The 21,710-nt window shown below is 36.6% G+C and overlaps 1 protein-coding gene across 15 annotated transcripts in view; it reads left to right on the top strand.

Annotated features, from left to right (window-relative positions):
• The window catches only part of FUBP1 (far upstream element binding protein 1), a 38,445-nt gene that overhangs the window by 350 nt on the left and 16,385 nt on the right, over window positions 1-21,710 (top strand). For 2 of the 15 annotated variants that reach the window (XR_008432268.1, XM_053950019.1), the window contains exons 2-21: window positions 822-912; window positions 1,892-1,954; window positions 2,788-2,826; window positions 3,168-3,207; window positions 3,953-4,002; window positions 4,095-4,166; window positions 4,459-4,516; window positions 4,983-5,145; window positions 5,225-5,323; window positions 5,408-5,509; window positions 6,175-6,277; window positions 6,362-6,462; window positions 7,050-7,191; window positions 7,912-8,072; window positions 8,834-8,988; window positions 9,071-9,150; window positions 11,943-12,071; window positions 12,686-12,760; window positions 17,553-17,698; window positions 20,202-20,249. Coding sequence is in view for 7 of the 15 variants with exons in the window: in XM_053950019.1 (XP_053805994.1) it covers window positions 822-912; window positions 1,892-1,954; window positions 2,788-2,826; window positions 3,168-3,207; window positions 3,953-4,002; window positions 4,095-4,166; window positions 4,459-4,516; window positions 4,983-5,145; window positions 5,225-5,323; window positions 5,408-5,509; window positions 6,175-6,277; window positions 6,362-6,462; window positions 7,050-7,191; window positions 7,912-8,072; window positions 8,834-8,988; window positions 9,071-9,150; window positions 11,943-12,071; window positions 12,686-12,760; window positions 17,553-17,698; window positions 20,202-20,249 (1,917 nt within the window). In the remaining 8 variants the exon portion in view is untranslated. Of the gene's footprint in view, window positions 1-821; window positions 913-1,891; window positions 1,955-2,787; window positions 2,827-3,167; window positions 3,208-3,952; window positions 4,003-4,094; window positions 4,167-4,458; window positions 4,517-4,982; window positions 5,146-5,224; window positions 5,324-5,407; window positions 5,510-6,174; window positions 6,278-6,361; window positions 6,463-7,049; window positions 7,192-7,911; window positions 8,073-8,833; window positions 8,989-9,070; window positions 9,151-11,503; window positions 11,695-11,942; window positions 12,072-12,685; window positions 12,761-17,552; window positions 17,699-18,067; window positions 18,161-19,243; window positions 19,342-20,201; window positions 21,284-21,710 lie in introns of those variants that run through there. The other 13 variants (XR_008432269.1, XR_008432270.1, XR_008432274.1 and 10 more) reach the window with 12 other exon arrangements.

Below are 21,710 nucleotides of genomic sequence, written 5' to 3'. Positions count from 1 at the left end.
GGAGCTTTGTCCCGTCCCCACGCCCCTTTTGCGCCACCAGCCCGCCCTGGGCCGCGAGGTATTTGTGGCCCCGTTCCGCCATTGCCCGCGAACAGCTCCGCGATCGGCCCGAGGGGGTTCGGCGGTGAGAGGAGCGGCCCCGCGGGATCCCTCCCCGACGGCGGGGAGGCGAAATCTCGGCGGGCGAGTAGCGGCGCGTTATCGGGCCCGGCCCGGCGGAGGGATGGAGGGCGGCGGCTCCGCGGCGCGGGCCGTGTTGTGGCGCCCGCGGCGCCCGCAGCCTGCTCGGACCGGTTGGGCAGCGCCGCGGCCTGCGGGGCGAGGGCGGCCCTTGCGGAAGCTCTTTATCCCGCAGTTTTATTTGTAGCTCCTGCACCACAGGCGATGTTTTCGTCGCTTCTCGGGCGAAATGTTCGCCTTGTCTGTTAATAAGCGGTCGCGGTTTTGGCAGTGTTTGAAGACCTGGTGTGGTCGGGTTTTGAAATTGTTTGGCCGGTGAGGCCCTGCCGTGAGATACGGTATTTGGCGAAGAACGCGTAGGGAAAGAAAATCCCCGTTCAGGAAAAAGGTTTTGGTGTTTAAAGGCCAAGTTTTCATTGGGATTTTGTTTGTAGATGGGGAAAATTTAGGAGGCTCTACTGCTGAAATGTGAGCACAAGTCTTTAAAACATTGAACAAAACTGGTTTTGGCCATTTATTTAATGATTTGGGGTCATTTTAATGCGCATTGTTTAAATCCCTGAAATCTTTTAGAAGACGTGAAATAAACATGGGCCGAATTAAATATTTCTTTTATTGGCTCACATCTGCCTTTTGTTTAGATTGCAGCAAAAATTGGAGGAGATGCTGGCACAGCAATGAATTCAAACGACTACGGTTATGGAGGGCAGAAAAGACCTCTTGAGGATGGAGGTACGCACTCATTCCTGCTGCATTTATTTTTGTGGAGTATGGTCACTGTGCTAGAAAGACTGCAGGTGGTGTTTTTGTTTGTGGAATTTTTTTTTTTTTTTCATAGCAGAGCATTAAAACATTTTGTTTCCCTCATAGATCATGACATATTTTTTCATTTTCTGTTTAGTGGGAAAGTTTTAAGTCATTGTGCTCTAACCTGAAGTGAATGTAAGCCTATTTTACAGTATTTTAAATGTGGCTTAAGTGCTGCAAATATAAAAATGCATGCTGGGGAAAGAGACAGAAATATTCTGGTTGCAAAATGCCTATGCAGGTGTCATTGAAGTCTTTTGTGGTTCCGTGGGATTGGCTGCAACTTGTAAATTGCAATTAGAGTAGGAAGTGCTCCTGGTTTATTTCATTACTTTTATTACTGCACGGTTTTCAATAAAAGTATTAATGCATTTCATTGTAAAACTTGGAATATAGGACTTAAAAAAACACAGGAAAGTAAGTTTTCTACCTTAAAAACACTTTTGTGTAGTGTAATAGTTCAGCCTACAGTATATGTGAACCCTGATAAGATCATACTTAAATCCTCTGACTTGTTGCAGCTTTTTGGATTTGCCTTACACTGCAGTAAAGTTTTCTCGTGAAACGTGTGTGTGTCCTCTTCTGTCTCTTACAGAGCATCCACTTTGAACTTAACAGGGTTTGATATGGTTAATATACACACCAAATCCTAGCTAAATTACAGGAAGAAATCTTTGAGCTTGCTGAAATGTTCTCATAGGTCTCACAAAAGAGAAATGCCTTTTTTTCCTTTAAGAGGATTGAAACTCAGTCTACAGAATGTAACTAAGGCTTTATATCAGGAGTTCTTGTATCCTACAGTAAAGTTTTTTTTTCTATTAAAGGTGAGGTTTTTAATATACAAAAATGAGCTAATGATGCTTCAGATGATATATGTAATGTATTCTTTTTATTTTATGTGTAGATGGCTCTTGGACAAGTCCGAGCAGTACAACACACTGGGAGGGAATGCCCTCTCCTTTTAAAGGCAGGAATTTTTATTTATTACCTGTGTTTAGTATGTAAACATGACATAAATTAGTGGATCTTTCTGGATTGACAGAAATATTTCTTGGAATATGTGGCTGAGTTTTTGCTGCACATAAATTATGATGGTTCATACAGCCTTTATTTTGGGGTGGGAAGGAAGCATCTGAAGTATTATCTTTTCAGATATAGGTTTATGATGCCTTTTATTTCTCTACTGTACAGAAAGGATTTGGACAGTAGTGATGTAGTTACTTTGAATCTGCTTTTTTTTTTCCTGAATTTTTATGCTATGAAATGCTTGATATTTGGATAGGGATTTCATATCAACATTCAGATTGAGATTGCATTGCCATGGGATACTGCTGTATTTTCAGATGTTTGGTCTAGATTTGTGGTCATTGTCAGAATTATTTTTTTAAGTTATAGCTGATTTTTGTATGGATTTCATTTTTTTTTTCTTTTTTTACTATAGAAGCATCATTAGCTTGAGCAGCCAACAAAGCTCAACTTTGTTCCTTGTCTTAGTTGAGTTTCAGTGACTGGGTATTTGTGAGCTATCTACACACAGTGCATTCTGAAAGCTGCCTTTTGTTAAACTAATAGATACATGGAAAAACCTAACATCTTTTCAGCTGTACTAACCAAGTGCTGAGTGTTCCTGAGATTCTTTCTTTTATTCAGATGATCAGCTCCCTGAAATTGGAGGAGGAAAAAGAAAGGAAAAAAAAAAGGGGGGCTGAAATACACTGGAAATGTACAATTCACAGTAAAAGGCTTAAACACTTCTTGAATTTCTTGGCAAAAAAAATTTTAAAAATCTTAATTTTGCAGATCAACCAGATGCTAAGAAAGTTGCTCCCCAGAATGACTGTAAGTAATTTTTCTTTTGTTGCCAAAAAAACCCTAAACAAATGTAACATTGTCAGAACAACAGTTTGAAAGTGTTCTGGTAGGTGACACTTGAATAAGTGAGATCCAAAAAATGGCTGGGGGTTTGTCTTGTATTGTTGAAGCAGCAGGAGTCTGCTTGGTAAAACTGACAGTGGTGGTAGCTACAGTTCAGAGTCTTATAGTTTTTAAACCTTTTGATAACACTTCTTAAAACTAAACTTGGACAAAAGTTTGATACAATTGAGTTTTGTTATCAAAGGAGAAGCTTAAGTTGTAAGCTATACCACTTGTTTGAATGTAATTTTAATATTTGTTTATAGCTTTTGGAAATCAGCTACCACCGATGCATCAGCAGCAAAGGTAAGAGTTACACTGTATCTTACATAGGATTTTTATTGAAACAAAGCAGTTCCAAGCAATTTTTCTGAAAAAAAATGGTATCAACACGTGCAGCATTCATTCTGTCTTTCTGTGCAAAGTCAGACACTTAAAATGTATCTACATTGCTCTCCCTTTCTTCCTCCACAGCCTAGGCTGTGGATTGAGCTTAATAAAAGGAAAATATGTTAGCTGTTTTTTACTACTCAGCATAGGTAGCATAGCTAGAAGTTGGAAGCAGATCTGAAGAGAAAGGGGGTGATGCCATCTTGTAAACAAAAGGCAAAGCTGAGTGACCTAAAACCAAATAAAATAATTCAGACTACAACTCCGTTGTTTTCTCCACTCGTTTCTTACCTAAATGACCAGATCCAGCTATTATTCTTGTGCTTTGGACAGTTCTGAAATACCAAAATTTGCAGCATCCTTTGATGGTATACAGATGAAACTTCAAATGCTACAGTAGCCTTTTCTGCACATTTGTTAATAAAGAGGGTGAAGAAAAACTTCTGACTGATTTGTATCATGCTTGAACCTTTTGTGTCATCTCTGTGTGTTGTCAGCTTATGTAGAACTGTGCTTGCATAATGACTTCTAAAGTTAACGGGAGGCAAGGCAGGCTGATGGTGGGGCAGTCGCTTGCTTTAGTTTAATGGGAGGATGTATGTAAATGTAATGCTAGTTTGGTCTCTGCGTGGTCATGTCTTTTGTTTAACATTGGCTGTAGGTCTGTGATGACAGAGGAGTACAAAGTTCCAGATGGGATGGTTGGATTCAGTAAGTAGCATGGGTGTGCTCTTGTAGTATAGTGGGGGATGTTAGCAGATGCTGTTAGTACAAATAACCTTTCTGTGTTTTCTTTCTCCAAGTAATTGGCAGAGGTGGAGAGCAGATCTCACGGATACAGCAAGAGTCTGGCTGTAAAATACAGATTGCACCTGGTAACTATTTGTGGGGGGGTTTAACTTCTCTGTCAAGGGGAATGGGGGTGTGATTGGTAGGAAGTCAAGAAGACTGCTCATTGCTTCTCATTGCCTGAACTTTCATTTAAGATACAGGTTTATTTTTTGTGCTAATCATGACTATGATAAGGTAAAGAAATGCAAAATGGGATACAATGATTATTCTGCTTCATTAAGTATGAAATTCCAGTAGTTCATTTATTATGGTTAATTTCATAATCTCTTTCTGACTTAACACTGCTGATAAGGTGGTTTTATTTTGTGATTGCAGATAGTGGAGGCCTGCCTGAAAGATCATGTATGCTAACTGGAACACCAGAGTCTGTTCAGTGAGTATTTTTAACTGATGTCAGGATCGTAATCATGATTTTACTCTCATGGCAGCTGTCCTGACACATGTGGTGAATATATACTTGCTTTTGTCCGCTGTTGTGGTAGTCATTACAAGTACAGGTGTCCTTACTTTGCATGCTGAATCAAACAGCAGCTTTTGTTCTGAATTAAGCTTTGATGGGTGTAACTATACCAGGGACCTTGAGGAGGTAACTTCATTAAATATGATTGGTGAAGGACCACCTTTTGAATTCCAGTATTGGGGTGATTGTATTATTTTGCAGTTAGTTTTTTTACATTATTTTTTGCAGATTGATTGAGATTGCTTCGTATTTCATAGTTATAATAACCATAATTCTTTTGCAGAAACTATTCAAATTTTAAAAATTGCTAAGCAGAATAGGTGTGGGCAAGTGGTACTTGCAGGTATATGTTTTTATAAATGTGTATTTTCTTTCACAGGTCAGCAAAAAGATTGCTTGATCAGATAGTTGAAAAGGGAAGACCTGCACCTGGATTTCATCATGGTGATGGACCTGGAAATGCAGTCCAAGAAATTATGATTCCAGCAAGTAAAGCAGGATTAGTTATTGGGAAAGGTGGAGAGACAATTAAACAATTACAGGTATATATGTATCATCATTTAAATATGATGGTACTGAATCTGGATTTGAGTGAGTATTGACTTCCCTTTTGTCAAATAGGAGCGGGCAGGTGTCAAAATGGTCATGATTCAAGATGGTCCACAGAACACTGGTGCAGACAAGCCCCTTAGGATAACTGGAGATCCTTATAAAGTTCAGGTAAGGAGTGCCTCACAATTTGAGAGCATTTTAAAATCCGTTCAGATGTTGCAGTACCTAAACAAACTTTTGTTCTTCTTTCAGCAAGCCAAGGAAATGGTGCTGGAGTTAATTCGTGATCAAGGTGGCTTTAGAGAGGTGCGCAACGAATATGGGTCAAGAATAGGAGGAAATGAAGGGATAGACGTAAGCATGGTTGAAAAACTTGTTCACTGTATTTTGAGATGTTAACTTTAAAATGTTAAGTTGGGTAATACCACTGAAAGCTTTTAACCAGATTTCAAAAGTAGTTGTGGCATGTAAGTATATTGCTTGATCATTGCTGAATTTACGACACTAAATGAGGTGCAGCATTCACTTTACATTGCCAGCAGTAATGAACAATTTCAAGTAGCTGAAGTTTTTTATCAAATAAGCAAGTAAATTCTATGGTCAAGTATATAATGTTACAACATTATTGAAAATCGACCTTTACAGAATTTATTTGAGGCCAGCTATTAATGCAAGTCACAAGCTAGTAACTGTTCATCAGGGAGAGGCTTAAAGCTTCATCTGCTGGAATCTGCATTTTACATACTCTATAAATTCTTTTTTTTTTTTAATTCTGAAAAGCATAAAATTCACTGGAATTGCTACCACTATGAGAACTTCTAAAGCATAGGATCACTTTCTTTTTAATGGTTTAGTCCAGTATGTGCTAGGCTTGTGACTTGATAATAAAAAATTCCATCCTTGAAAAAGCCTGAAATGGCATTGGTCTTGCCCTAGTTTACAGCTCTAACCCTTTCATTATGTGGATTTTTTTGCAATATCTGTGTCATCAGCATATCTTGTTTGGGGTTATTTTTTAGGTTCCGATACCACGATTTGCTGTAGGTATTGTAATTGGAAGAAATGGAGAGATGATTAAAAAGATCCAGAATGATGCTGGTGTTAGGATCCAATTCAAGCCAGGTTTGTAACACATTAGTAAGTTTTTGTGACTTAAATGTGAATTTACTGAATTGCATATACTGGAATATTTCATTTTTATTCCAGATGATGGAACAACTCCAGATAGAATAGCCCAGATCACAGGGCCTCCTGACAGATGTCAGCATGCTGCAGAAATTATTACAGATCTCCTTCGCAGTGTTCAGGTTGGGTAACGTTGTTCAGTGTTTAAAATCTCCTGCACACCCTTTGGAAAGACCCAAAGTTTTCAAAAAGTGTGTGTAACTAGAGAAAATAATTTAGTTGTGCCATTTGAATCTACTTCAAAGTTTGGTCTGAAATATGAATGTTTACAGTTACAGTTTTGCAAGTGACCATACTGATTCTAAGTCATGGCATTTCTTGATGTGGCTGGTTTTAGAGCTTCTGCTTCTGTTTTCTGTGTTAATAGCTAATATGCTTTTGCTTTTGCTTGTAATCAGTGTTTAAAAGCTTGTTGTTAGATGAGCCCCACTGCTGCATTTACAGAAGGCAGACAAAGATTACATCTTTGTATGTGTGGAATTTCTGCTTGCTTCTGTATCCTTTCCTCCTTCATCTTCCATGTGCAGAATTGTACAGAACATTTTTTAGAATGTAATTTAGGTCTTCCTTAAAAGGTACTGCTTTAACTACCATAATTGTCTGAGTAGTGAGTCAGTTTTTTCTTAACAATGATGTCATGTAACTTGTTTGTATTATTTGTTTGCAATAATTTTACAGAACATGCTCATTTGTTGGTGCTTCTTTTTAGGCTGGTAACCCTGGTGGACCAGGACCTGGTGGTCGAGGAAGGGGTAGAGGCCAAGGCAACTGGAACATGGGGCCTCCTGGTGGATTACAGGAGTTCAATTTTATTGTCCCTACTGGCAAAACTGGATTAATCATTGGAAAAGGTAATATATCTTATTTATGTACATTGTATGTTACTTTAAAAATCATTCAGCTCTGTTTGGACAAATACCATGCAACAGAGATGTGTGATGAGCATGATGCTAATAAAGCCGAGGTTGTATGTTCAATCCCTGTACAGACCTTTCACTTTAGAGTTGGAATCCATGATCCTTGTGGGTCCCTTCCAACTCAGAATATTTTGTGGTTCTATGATTTTTTTTTTTTTTTTAATTTTTAATTGCCCAATTTCCCCTGTTTTGAAGGCTTTGTATATACTAATGGTACACATAATTTCTCTGGATCCTGTAAGAGAAGGAGCCAGTTACTTTGTCAGCCTCTGTGGGGCTTTTTTGTCATTTGCCCCTTTTATAGGGGGGTTGGGTTATAAGTTTATATTTACTGATAACCATACATGTCAGATGTTACTAATCTAAAATTAGATGTTTACATAAATAAAAAATACATACAACATTGTATGAATTCTTTGCTGCTGTTCCTTTTGCTGTTCTTTGCCTTTATAAAATATTGTACTTGTTTATTGCCATTAAAGCTCTATGCTGCATTGAAGAGGTTTTATTTGAATTGTTGGAATGTTCTTGAACAGCTCATAAGAATAGGTGCCTTTTCATGTCTTCCTGGCTTCCATACAGTTGACTTACTCTGATGTGAATCAGTATTTTTTGCTTTGATGCACATCATAAAAACTCTGTGTTGCATTGTAGGTGGTGAAACTATTAAAAGTATAAGCCAACAGTCTGGTGCTAGGATAGAGCTTCAGAGAAATCCTCCACCTAATGCCGATCCAAACATGAAGATGTTTACTATCCGTGGAACACCCCAGCAAATAGATTATGCACGACAACTTATAGAAGAAAAGATTGGAGTGAGTGGATAACTGCTTTTTTGTTTACTATTAGAGCTAAACAGAGCTGAAAGCAAGTGTCCTTTGTGAAGATTTCTCTTTCCTTTCACTTCCCAGATTAATTTAATCAGATGATAAATTTATGATAATGGTCATCTGGATTTAAAGTAATGTAACAAAATCTTGAAATGGAAACAGTTCATCTCTTCAGTATCTTACAATGTCCTCTTGAAAATGCCAATTTTGTGTATATGAAAAAATTGTTAAGTTCAAAGATGTCAATGATACTAAATTGTGTGTATTGTTTTTCAGTCCCAGTATGTTTGGGTAAATTTCTAATTGAAGTTACACCTTCAGTTTCACAGCACTTTTTACATTTGTGTGCATTTTATCAAATTTACTAGAGGCTTTTTGTGCCTGATCTTACAAGCAGGTGTAGTTAGTCAGATTTAGATGTATTGATTTATTTTAGAACTGATAGTCTTGTTAGAGTGTGGGGAGTTTAGTGCAACTTGTGAAAAATCTGTAGGTTTTTTGTAAAATCCCTCACTTCCTCAAGAAGGAACTGAAATAAATGCAGGTTTTTAGTTGCTATTACTGCCACAACTGCCTTTAACTACCTCTAAGCCTAATCAAACTTTAAATAGCCTGTTTTCTGCAGGAACTGTCTCTAAAACCAGTCAAACTTTTTAGATGTTGAGTGTTCAGATAAATGCTTTTAAAATGCTGAAAAATGGAGAACCTCAAGGTATACTTTCATCTCTGTCCCACCCTTGTTACAGGGTCCAGTGAATCCATTGGGTCCACCTGTTCCCCATGGTCCCCATGGTGTTGTTCCCGGCCCTCATGGACCTCCTGGACCACCAGGTCCTGGTGCTCCCATGGGACCATATAATCCAGCTCCTTATAACCCAGGCCCTCCTGGTCCTGCACCTCAGTAAGTATTGCTTCAGCTGACTTTCTTCTGTGTGGGGTGACCCTGGGACTGCCTTTCACCGTGTATGTATGATCTTTTATAGTGGTCCTCCAGCTCCATATGCTCCACAGGGATGGGGAAATGCTTATCCACACTGGCAGCCACCAAACCCACCAGACCCAGGTAAGAAATGCACAGCTCTACTGTAGTGTTGGAATATTTCAAGTACATCCATTCTGTCCTTAGAAAGTATATGCATTGTACAGTTCACTTGTGTTACACTCCTAAAGCTGAAAAGCTCCTGTTTTTCTGGCTTTTTTTCACTGATTGTCAGTTTACTTATGTTTTGCACTTCCATATGTGGCTTGTGAAATGTTGAAATTAATTGTTACAGTTTGAGTATGTTTTTTTGCAAATGTTATTGGTACTGCATCACTATTTATGATACTTTTGCAAGTCTTGGTTCATTGATTTTGTGCAATTCAGTTTTTCTTAAAATTGATGCTTTTGCATAAAGTTCTGTAATAAGGATGTCTTTTCTTTAATAGTAAATGACTTGTATTTTATTTTAAACAGTCTTTACCAATTTGTCTTTTTGCAGTTAATGCTATTATATTTCTAGGTTTTTTTTCTGTTACAATTACTTTTAAGAGTCTGATATACCAATGTATTTTGTTGAGTCCCTTTTGAGGGTTAAACCTTGGTGAATTGCTGTTAATGCAGTAAAACTAGTTAGAGTTGTGTATTTTGAGCTTTAGCTTATAATAATTTTGTATTTTCTTCTGAAACCTATCTTTGTAGAATTTGTTTCTTCTATTTCTGTTTATCTTTGTCGAGATTGGGAGTTCTTATTTAATTGCAACTTCCAAAGTTGTAGTATCCTGCTTTTCTTTAAGTTTACATCCTTTGGTTGGACTAGAGGATATGGGGAAATGGAACATCAGCCACAGAAGGCATGGTAAGGCTAGATGCTTGAGTTTGTGGTACCTCATTTGTTTGAGGTGGAGTTTCCTCAGAATTTGAGCCAAAAGATCTCGATTATATTTTTGTTATCAATGACAGATATTTTATGATAGCTACTGTTCCTGGCACAGGTTCCATTAGTGGAGAAGGGGACTCCATGTATGTATCATGTTACATCTTTGCAAAGAGCTGTTGCTGGTTTTAGTTCCCAAACTTCTGCACAAGGTAGCTCTGCATGTACTCAGTTCAGTATTTAAAATGCCTGCTGACTTCATTTAGAAATAGAATGGCTCAAAGTGATTTAGTCTCAGCATAGCAAAAGTATTTAATGCAAAAACACTGCTAAAAAGTTACAGCCTGTTTCACACCACCATTTTTATTCTTCTGAAGTTACTTGTCTACATAAAGGCTGTGTAAGAAAAAATGGCAAATATTCCCTTGATGTCATCTTGATGATTCTGTAACTGGTTTTTTGATAAATATTTTTCTTAAAAATGTAATTAAGTTCTCATATTTGGAGTTGAAGTTGGTGTTTCTTTCGACTAGCATTTCTTTGAATGATTTTTCTACAGTTTTCACTTAGCTACTCATTCCAGTGTAACAAATGGGTTTTCAGAGGTGCTTTCTCCAGAACCGTGCTTGCCCTTGTCATGTGGAAGTGGAGCTAGTTACTACAGTCAAATTTCTTTGGAATTTTAATGAATCCAGCTCTGTGTTCTTCTACTCTAGAGAAGTAGCTAAGGAGAAGGAGGGGCAGGAATTGACCAATGGCTTATTTGATATTTGCAGGTAACCTTAGAATATAGGAAGTGTTAGTTTAAATCCACTTTTGTTGATGGAAGCAGTGCAATTTAAAACAGAAAGCAGTGTGTTAACGGTTTTTTTCTGTGTGCATTTGAAGTGGTTACATTTTACTTTTGTCACAGGATTTCATTTGGCATTAATTTGTTGTTCTGGGTTTCTTCTTGAATGCCTTTTTCAGGGGAATTCTTCATCTCCCATTACTCACTGCCTTACCTGTTCCATGTTTAGGGAGGATTGTATTTCCATTCCCATGTGTAGTTACTCTAAAGTATCAGTGTGTCCATGTCCTTTTGTGAAATTCTCTCCTCACTTGGCTGAGTTTCTTTGCAGATACTTTTATTCTTTAAGACTGCAAAAACTGCTTGCAAATATATGCTGGTTGTATAAAACATATTATGTTCTCTAATAGTAGATTTTCAGGTATTGTGGATTACCAATCTTGTAATGTAATCAATCTGTGATTCAGCAAGAATAAGCCATTCCTAAAGGCTAAATGTGAGAAACAGAGAAAAAAAACCCTAGGAAGCAGCATCATTGGCCTACCTAGATGTAGATAAAAATAAGGAACCATGGAGATAGATGCAGAAGATGCAACTGTTCCTATTATTTTTTTATACTAAAAAGCTGTAAGTAAACAGTGATGCTTAATAGCCATGTATGGGGATTCAGGTTCTTAAAATGCTGTGTGTTTCTCTATTTTACTGTTACCTTAAAGTTTAACTGACAAGCATTGCAAATACCTAGTAAGTCTTGTATTCTTCTGTTTCAGAAATATGTATTTGGCATGCCTCCTCCACCGGTGCCAGTGTCATTAGCGTGAGGTTCTAACAAAAGTAAAACCACTGAAATTGTTTGGTGCTAGAATGATTCATTGCTGCTGCCATTTATTGAGATGACTGTTTAAATAAACTTGAGAAATTTGTTTCTGTTTACCACATTTAAGATTAATAAGTGGCATTGTAGTAGTAAAGGTTCTAAAATTATTTTATCTCACCATCTCTTAAAGTACACTTTGTACAATACATTGGTCTGAAACCTGATCAAAAGTTTATGCTAGAAAGAAAAAATACTTAAAGGATGTACATGGATATTTTGTTTAGATGAATTTTTCCTTGGAGGAAAATAAGAATGCCCAGGGCAGGATTAATTGAGGACAGCATTCTGTTCATAGTAGTGCTGTTATAAATGCTTCTGTTCTGTTTTCATAGGTAAGCCAGGAACAGATCCCAATTCAGCAGCATGGGCAGCTTATTATGCTCACTATTATCAGCAACAAGCACAGCCACCACCTGCAGCCCCTCCTGGTGGACCAGCTACAACCCAAACCAATGGACAAGGTAGATACTGAGTGAAATGGACACATTTCTCATTGCTGGAGGTGTAAATACCCCATTATTTTTTACTGTTGTCCTCTTGTGTCAGGTAAATTTAATTTAAATAGCTGGTTTTCTTGGAAAACTTGCTTATAGCTTTCAATATTGCTTTTCTTAATTTCAGCAGTAACAAGGGTAATGTATTTATCTTGGAATGTACTCCAAAGAGAATTTTGCTGCAGTGTGGGCTGACTTAATGGCTACATGGAGCAGTCATAAATAAAAATGTAATGAGCTAAGCTGTTGATTGTCATTTGCTTAAATGGTTGCATCACTTCCCTTGGGTTTAGGGCAATTACAGTTATGGTACTTAGTTTTGTTATTTTAATTTCTGTGCCTGGCTGAGGCTTACCACTTGAATTTTGGTATTTTGTATTGCTAGTGGTATGCACTTCCTGAATCTTGAAAACATGTCTTGTTTACTAGTAGTTTCTAATTGTAGTAGCTTGTACCACAAAGGTTTGTAGTGTCAGATTTGAGTCATGTGGGACTGTTACTGAAAATTTCAGTTGATTATTTGGATTATGTGTGAAACAAGCTCCAGTAATTTTAGTTTAATTATTTTTAATGTAATTCAGGAGATCAGCCAAATCCAGCACCAGCAGGGCAGGTTGACTATACCAAGGCCTGGGAGGAGTACTACAAAAAAATGGGTAAGTGTAGGGGTTTTTCTGTTGTTTTTTTCTGTTCCACATTCACAGTGGAATGTTTTAGGAGACTTGTATATTTTGTTGGATGAGATGGGGACTTTTACCCCCAAAAAATTGAAAATGCACAGTCATGTGTCTTATGACCAAATGCTGCTGAAAAACAGACTAAATTTTGTGTTGTTTTTAGGCATTTCAGGGTACTCAGGCTAGTAATCACCTTTACAAAAATACTTCAGACTTAATGAGATGTTTTTGATCATAGGGAAAGAGCATCTTTTAAATGTTTCAATCTGAGTATTTTAAAGTACATTTCCTAAGTTTTGAAGTTCACTTTGATCTACTTTATGAAGCTGTTGTTTTTCTCATTTGGTAGTTGTTTCACAGTTCTCTTCAGATTACATATGATTTTTTTTTTTCTTATACTGTGCTTTCTGTGTTTCAGGTTACTATACTAAAGCATCATAATTAGCTTTCATTTATACTGTGCCTTTTTAAAATAATATTTTCTTTGCAGCACTCTAGAGCTGTGTTTAAACTGTAGATTATATGTTGTTGGTAGCTTTTTTTATAAAAATGAAATTAATGTGCTGGTTAACTTGATTATTTCATTGTTTTGTGTGTAAGGAAAGAGTATGTGTTTTTTATGCACTGGCAGAAGGTGTCATCACCTTATAAATCACGGTCATGTTTTGCCCATGGTGTCCTGCCATGGATACTGCAGGACATGGGCTGGATACTGAGCTCCAGTGGGCTTAGGAATGCCAGTGCTTTCCCGGGTATCTCTGACTAGACATACAGTAGCATCTGGTCTGGGATGTATCTTTGTCTGCAGGGGAGGGTTTGGTGGCTGTTCTGCCAGCTTCCAACTGCACTCAGTTTTCTCATGGAATATTAAAAGCATTCAGATTTAAGATTAATAACATGCTTAATTCCTCTTACCGACCTTCCACTGTATTGATAATTATTTGCCAAGACATAACTACCTTTATTTTGGTGCAGTATAAGTGATGAATTCTACAGAAAATATATAATGAGTATTTAGTTGAACAACTGTGCATCAGACTAAGAAAATTATAACTCCCAAACATGTAATTTCTAAGATGATAGGCCTTCCCATTTTTCTTCCTGGTTCATTCAGCTATTTCTTTTCAATTTAATGTCTCTCTTAGTTTGGCTCACATTCTGAAATGCAGTCTTCTGGGTGGCTTTCACTTTTTTAAAATAATTTGTTGGTAGGCGCTCGGCAATCTTTCTAATTTGCTGTCTTGGAAAGCGAAGAAAGTCTGGGTTGCACTAGTCTTGCACAGATTAAATAATAGCAAGTTAAAAGGTGTTGGGATAGAGTTTATGGGAGCAGTTCTAAAGAGGAGTGTGAGCCAAAAAACACATTGTGAGATAAAAAATAATTGCTTTTAAAATGCAAAATGTAAAAAATGCCAAAACAGTCAAATAAGAGAAAAAACACAAGGGCAGTTCTCATCTTAATGCTTTTTTCTAGTTCAGATTGAGTTCTTTGCTCTTGATGGCTGGACCTACATAACTCATCTGTAAATCATGAGAACTTTTTGATGCAGAGTCTTGATGTGGTAGAGACCGTTTCTCTTTAAAGCCACTTAGAAAAGAGGAATTCAGCTGGAGTTGACATAATGCTAAATGGTGCTGGTTTTCCCCACCTCATTAACAGTAGAAGGTCAATAGGAGACCTGATGGACAGGAAGGCTGTCCAACAGCAAGTTCTTGTGGTCTCCAGGCTTTCCAGTACCATTTGTGCTTCCTGTAGTACTCCTATCTTCTGTCTCCATTAACTTGTGGTAAAGGAGGGGAATTAACAAGTCACTTGCTCTTTGACAATTTAGGTTTTTCACAACACAGAACTGAAATTCAGACTTGCTGAGCCCAGTCAGTTCTATTTTTGCTACTGAAAAAGAACCTATTTTGATAATCCTTGTGGGAAGCTGAACTACTTGGCAGTGATACTGCAGTTGGTGTTTTGGATTTTCTCATACTTAGTTAAGAATGAGTGATCCAAAAATTCTGTTAACACTCCAGAATATGCCCATCCAAACATTTAGAGTATTTTCAGAGTGGCTTTCTACTGGTGTGATATGACTCTGCTAATCATAGAGAACACTTCACTGTATTTTTCACTGAACAGTGACCTGAATGAATATTAACCTGTTTTCCGACTCAGAAATACAGTGGCAGAGTCCATCTCCTTTTTCAGAGTCTTGTTTCAGCGCCTGCTGCTTTGAGTAGCAAATACTCCAAAAAGTCTCTCATGGATAACAGTTCCCTTTAAACATGGAGTCATGATGATTAGTAAATTATATATATGTCACTATCAGAATTCTTTAATTTATCATTTAAAGCCATTCCCATATATCGTGGGCCTGGCATACAGTTAAATGATTCCATAATGAAATAGGAGCATTTTTAAAAAGATTCCTCATTATTATAGTGGGAAAGAAAAAACAGTTTGCTCTTACTAGAATCACCCTTGATAATGTTGAACTGTAAAATCTGCTGGTGTTTCCTTTCTCAGCCCACCTTAAAGGGGAGGTTTTCTGTTTCTTTTATTTCCTTTGTATGGAGTTGATCAGGATTACCCAGAAGTGTTCTGGTTGAATTTGGATATTAACGAGCAGATGCTGCTTAGTGCAGCTTGTACACTGAAAGGAAGCTTGGGCTAAACTGCTGAATTCATGTGTAGGTTCAGAAGTACTCGCAGTACTTAGTAGGAAACAGTGCACCTAAACTACCCATCAGGACAGAAATCCAGTCTGACATCCTTGAGTAGATGATAAATTTCCTTTATTTGATTTATTTGAATTTCAGTGCTGCCTTGACATAGTTGGCTGAATATTCAAAGATTCTTGGGTCATAATGCACAAAAAATCCTTCTCTTTGACATTCAGTTGTGCTGACAATAATTTATAAGTACAGTTATTATCTCAAAGTAATGGTGAAACTGGGAAGAGTGTATCCTGGATAATTTGTAACCATATTAAAGGTAGTTTTTTAAAAATAATTGATCAGTGTAAATTTTAAGTTGTGGTATGTTACAAGTTGTAAAATGTGATAACAGCTCTAAAGATTTGAAGAAATTTAAGATCTTCTAGAAATTCCATTGCTGTATAAACCAAAATAAAAGATGGATAGACTTTCAGAGCCTACCTACAGTGTAAGTGGAAAAAACTAAGTTTTAAGGAGAGTTGGAAAATGGAACATTGTATTTTGATGATTCTCAGGATTGTGCTTTGCCAAACACTCACTTTCTCTGCTCACACTTGATGTTTTTGAGAGGATTAGAAGGCTACACATGTGCAGTAGTAATGTGAATAGCTAGGATTCTTCATGTGAATTTCCTTTGTTAAGTATTTTAAAAAAAATAACCAAACAAAGCCTTCTGTCTGATACTCTGGAAAACACTTCATTAGAATTTTTGATGCTCATGTTCCTCAGAAAGTTGCTCAGTGGTCTTGTATTCAAATAAAAGGTGAGGTGGTTTCAGGTAGGATAGAAGCCCTCATCATGTAGAAGCTGCCCCTTTCTGTTGATAACAGAATAGACAGTTGGGTGCGCATGGAATTGTACAGGGCGCAGGCTTGCATTTTGCTTGGGTTTATTTCCTGTGGGGTGATGTGATGTGGTGATCTGTTTTTGTTTGGTTTGGGATTTTTTTTTTCTAGTATCTTAGAAAAAACTTGCAGAGGTAGTGGTTTTTTAGTAGTATCCTAATTCTGACTGTAGAACTTTTGATTTGAAAAATAACCTGTTAAGATTGTAAATCAGAAGTATCATAACACAGTAATAAAAGTTCTGGTTTGGAAGTTCAGGAAACTTGAAATAAAGCACTACGTACAAAACCCTTCTGTCTGGATGCCTGCAAGTGTGTGTGGACAGATGTTTAGGTAGAGCATAGAGAGTGTTGCTTTACTTGGAGTTTTGTACATTTTGTAGTGGTAACTGCAAAAACACCTCTCAGAAATTGTAAAGATTAGTGGTATTAAGAGGGGTGTATTTGGCGTTTCTGAAGTTGGAGGAAAAAGAAAGTAAAGATGTCTGTGACAGATCTCCTGTGGAAGAACAGCACAACTGAAAGGTTGGCTGTAATTTTCTTCTGTTGTTTTGCTTGGTTTTTTAGTATGCAAAGAGTCCTTGTGTATCAGTGTGTCATTGGGATTTTAGTCTGTCAGTTGATTCTTCTGAAAGGAGAAGTAATTCTGAGCTGTCTGGGAGAGTGTATTTGTACATGCTCTTGTTTCTAGAGGATTGGAATTTCCAGAAAATGTGGAAGCAAGTTTCAGGACTGTATTCTGTAGTGGAGTAAATATTTACAAAAATTATTGCACTTCTTGAAAAATGCAACCTGCAATAACTTTGTAATTGAATGAAGGATGCTAGAATTGGGGAAGTCTATGTGTTAGCATCTGCTGAGCTATTGAATGCAGTCTGTAAAATAAGGTAAAATTAGTCTAGGTGGATTACAAGAAGTTTTGCCTCTTGGTGTGTATTTAAATGCTGCTGTTGTTTAGGTCAGCAGCCTTTAAACATGATTCATGATAATGAATCAAGAGGCTGAAAAAACTGTCCTTACGGTTCCTCAATTTTGATTTACATGGGAATATCATTACATTAAAGTAATAGATTGAGTGTTTAGGCTTGAAAAAGCAGCCACAAGTTTATTCAGAGCCTTGAAGGAATATTGCTAGGTGATGTTTGTTAGGTGCTGAGATCTTGAAAATTTCTCATTCCTATTGCAACAACGAAGCTGTGTAATTCTAATTACTTGCAGGTCAAGCTGTTCCTGCCCCTGCTGGGGCTCCTCCGGGCGGGCAGCCAGATTACAGCGCAGCGTGGGCTGAGTACTACAGGCAGCAGGCAGCGTACTACGCTCAGACAAGTCCACAGGGAATGCCACAGCATCCTCCAGCACCACAGGTACAGTCCTAAAGTGGTTTTTGGCTGGCTTCTGTCTCAGTGGTTGTAGATATTTTTTTGCATGTCTCCTGCTTTGTTCCTTTGGGGTATGCATCTTTTTTTCTAGCAAAATAGCTATGAGAATAATGAGTAGATGACTTTGCTTACCGGTTAACTTGAGTTCTGTATCTATCCATATGTTTGGTGATTGTTTTTTTATAAAAAAAAGAAGAAAACTTTCTCCTCCCAGGGTTTTGAAAACCATGCAAGAAGCCACCACCATTTACATTAACCAATTTTTCTTTCTTAAAGGCTTCACTCCTGAGTTAGCTCGATTTAAAGGATTTTCTTTAACTTTTTGTGTATCTCTTATGTATCTCTTCTGCACAGGGCCAATAATAAGAAGTGGACAATACAGTATTTGCTTCATTGTGTGGGGGAAAAAACCTTTGTTAAATGTATGGATGCAGACGCCTTGATGAAGATCTTAAATTTGGTTAAAAAAATAGTGTTTTTGAAAATGTACAAAATATCTATCACTACTGATAGGAGGTAATATTTCTGTGTAGAAATGAAAAAATGGTTTGTTTTTAGTATTAGTGTAGATGTACACATTCCAGCAAATGTATTTGCAATTATGTGGTCAATGCTTTGTGATATAAATGTACTTTTTCAATGTATACTTTATCACTTTTAAAATGCCTGTTTTGTGCTTTACAATAAATAATATGAAACCTCCTGTGTCGGTAAGTTGGATATATGGGTATATGCAGTATTAATTATAGGATTGATTTGCAATGCTGAATCAAGGTACCTCTACACAAATGAGTTGGGTTTTTTTTTTTCCCCCCCACCCATAAACCTTGTTGAGTTTAAAAACTTGTCATTAGCATGTTTTTTCCCCTCTTGCAGAATAGCTGTAGATGGAGGATCTCTTTCATTCATTGTATTTTGCTGCCTAGCACCAGTAATCTTGATACCTTAATTTTCTTTCTACTTGATTAAAACTGCATGTGTTTAAGAAGATGATCTTTTGGCATACTTCCATTGCATTAACAGTGAAATTTCCTTTTATACATGACCACTGTTTCAGACCTGTGCAGCTGCTATAACAGATAACTTTTGTTTTTAATTGAATATTTCAAAACTGTTCCTGCATAACTATTTTACGGATTTTTTCAGACTAGTTATAAAACTTATTTTAAGTGTAATGTGCTTAAGCCTTCAGTTTAAAGTAGTCCACTTCAAAATTCAGTGTAGAAAGTCAATGTGGTAATGCATAGTAGTTACAAAAATTGCGTCTGTCCTTAAAACGCTGTTTTGTTTGAGTGATGGGAGTGGTTGAGAACTTCCTGCAGAGCAGATAACTTCTCTTTTTGTAAATATTCAAGTATTTGAATCAACTGATTATTTTTTTATATATACTTGAAACTTCTTATTGCTCTAATGCTCATACTAAAAAGCTGATTCTCTTGAAATCATATGTTTGCTCATTGCATATTTATTGGCTCTTTGCATATATTAGACTACATGCACTACAGTCTGTCTTGCCATTGTCTGTTGAAGTGCAGGTTTGATCCAGCCAGTATAGAACTAGCTCTATAGGGGTGAGGAGGACTGTGCTGTGTATCATCCTTGATTGTTCCTTCAAGGAGCATTGCACTGTAAGTACATCAGAATGACAAATTGATGAACTGCAACAGTATCTTTTTGTCAATGTTCCACATAATGCAAATGCTGTACTTGTGTGATATTATGTTGGAATACAGTGCTGGTATCTTAGGAAATCATAATTGCTTCTTAATTCAGAAACATAGGTTTGCTTATATTTATACATACACATAATCTGAGTTTTGTGGGTAAGTATTTCTGAAACTTTTAGCAATAGCTAAAGAAAATCATATTTCTGTTTATCTGAGTAAGAGTTTCATTAGTACTTGTGAGACAGCTATCATTCAGTGTTTTAAAGTATGCATATCATAACATTGAAGTCTTTGGAACACTTGTTAGACAGCGTTGTCTTTGTCTCCAGATAGTTTGGGGATATGTAGTGATGTAGGTATGTTTTAATATAATTCTATAACTGTTAATTGCTTTAATTTTTGGAACACCATGTTGTTGCTTTGAGAATAAATTTTTTTAGGGTGGCTGCACAGAGAAGTAAAAGTTAAGGCTTGAAAACTGAAGTAGCTTTTTCAGGTAATCAGCAATGTATGTATTGTGCTGTAGAAATAGAAGGAATTATTTTTATCCCTTTTAAAATTAGGAATTTGCTGGTAGCTTGAAGAAGGCTAGGACAGTATTGCTATCTTTAGTGTAGGGTATTAAGTTTAATAGTTCAGGTATTTTGCATGGTATTTTGTAGATAACCTTGCAGAATGGTGCATTTATTATGTACTAAACTGAGCAAAATTAAATTCACTGGATTCTTTATCATTCACAAAATGGAGGCTGTTGATTTTGATTCATTTAAGGTATAAAATCTTTATTAATTGCAAACAGTGCAATTATTTATACTTCACAGTGCCTTCCCAGACCTTCCACCTTAGGTTCTGCTGCAAAAAAGCAACAGGTAAGCACAACCTAAGGAAGTATATAAATTAATATATTTCAGTACATTAATGTTGTCCCTGTGAGATCTTTGTGGTTGTGTATTGAAAAGCAATCTGCTGCTTCCCCAAATGCATTGTTACTCACGGTTCCATTTGAATGGAAAATCTTAAGTTTTTAAACAACTGTTTATATTTCTAGGTCAATATGTATTTTTGCTTTTTTCCTTTTTCCTTTTTTTTTTTTTTTTTTTTTTAGAAAAGATTATTAGATTGCAGTAATTGAACTTGATCAGAATAAGTAATTTTTGTTATTTTACCCAAATAGATAATTGTTGCAATTAAAGAATCAAAACCTTTAAAATGTGCAGGAATTGCTTTGGTTAGAAATGTCAACAGCCTTCACAAATGTTTTTTTAATAAGAGGGCACTATTCCCACTTAATCCATAAGACCTAAATGTAAAGAATGACTTCTTGTTGTTATCACTGAACTTCATAACTTGTCTTACAGTTATAGTGTGTTAGTGGAGTTTGCTTATTCATACTTGACATGGTAGGAAAAGAGATTTTGAAGTCTGAGATGAGTATGTTTTAACTGAAAAAGCATGAGCACCAGTTAACAGTACAGCAAATAATATTTTATTGCTATAGCAGTCAGTGTATCCTGTTTCTTGATATTTTTAACTGAATTGCTGAATATTTTGATAGTATAAAATGTTAAATGTCTTGCAGATGGTCTGGTACAGGTTTTCTCAGCTTTTGTTGTTGGTTTTTTAGCTTAACATAAAGCAGCATCTGTTTGGTTTTTTTGTTCATTATTCTGGTTCTAAAATGTGCTGCTCCTCTTTCAAAAGTCCTGCTTATCTGTACATCAAAGAAAAATATTCAAAAATACTGCCTTCATTTTCACACACAGTGCTGAAGATGCTGCAAGCACCAAATCATAGCTCATAGAATCAGGTCCTGAGATAGTTACTACCAGTAAAGAGGAATCCTTTGAGTGTATGCCATTGGTGAGCCGATGAGCATGGACCATAGAAGGGCTCCATGTAGAAGGTAAAATTGGCAAAAGCATAACAGATTTGAAATGTATCCCATACATAATGATACAGGGTATAATTTTTGTTTTGATCACTTTTCATTCTTTAAAGTATTCTTTGTTTGACCATTAATGTTCCATAATCTGTTAAAGTTTTTTAAACTGTGATTTAATAATATAAACCATCTATTTTACTTTATATTCTTCTAAACAGTCAAACTAATTTTTGAACTGAATTAATAGTTGTGCTTCAGTTTCTCAAGCCACTTAGTATTTCATGTGTAGCTTAACATGTAACTTCATTTTTGACGTGAGAAGAGGGTAGGTGTGTAACATTTGGATTTTGATACTGTGGATTTAGTGTGGGGGTGAGTCATTTGTTCACTTCCTTTTTACATGGTACTTTTTCCTTCAACTGTTACTCCTGAAATATCTTGAACAGTC

This window comes from Vidua chalybeata, chromosome 9, assembly GCF_026979565.1.
Source record: "Vidua chalybeata isolate OUT-0048 chromosome 9, bVidCha1 merged haplotype, whole genome shotgun sequence".
Lineage (NCBI taxonomy): Eukaryota > Metazoa > Chordata > Aves > Passeriformes > Viduidae > Vidua > Vidua chalybeata.
The sequence above is the reverse complement of the archived record's forward strand: the minus strand, read 5'-3'. Positions and strand labels throughout refer to the sequence as shown.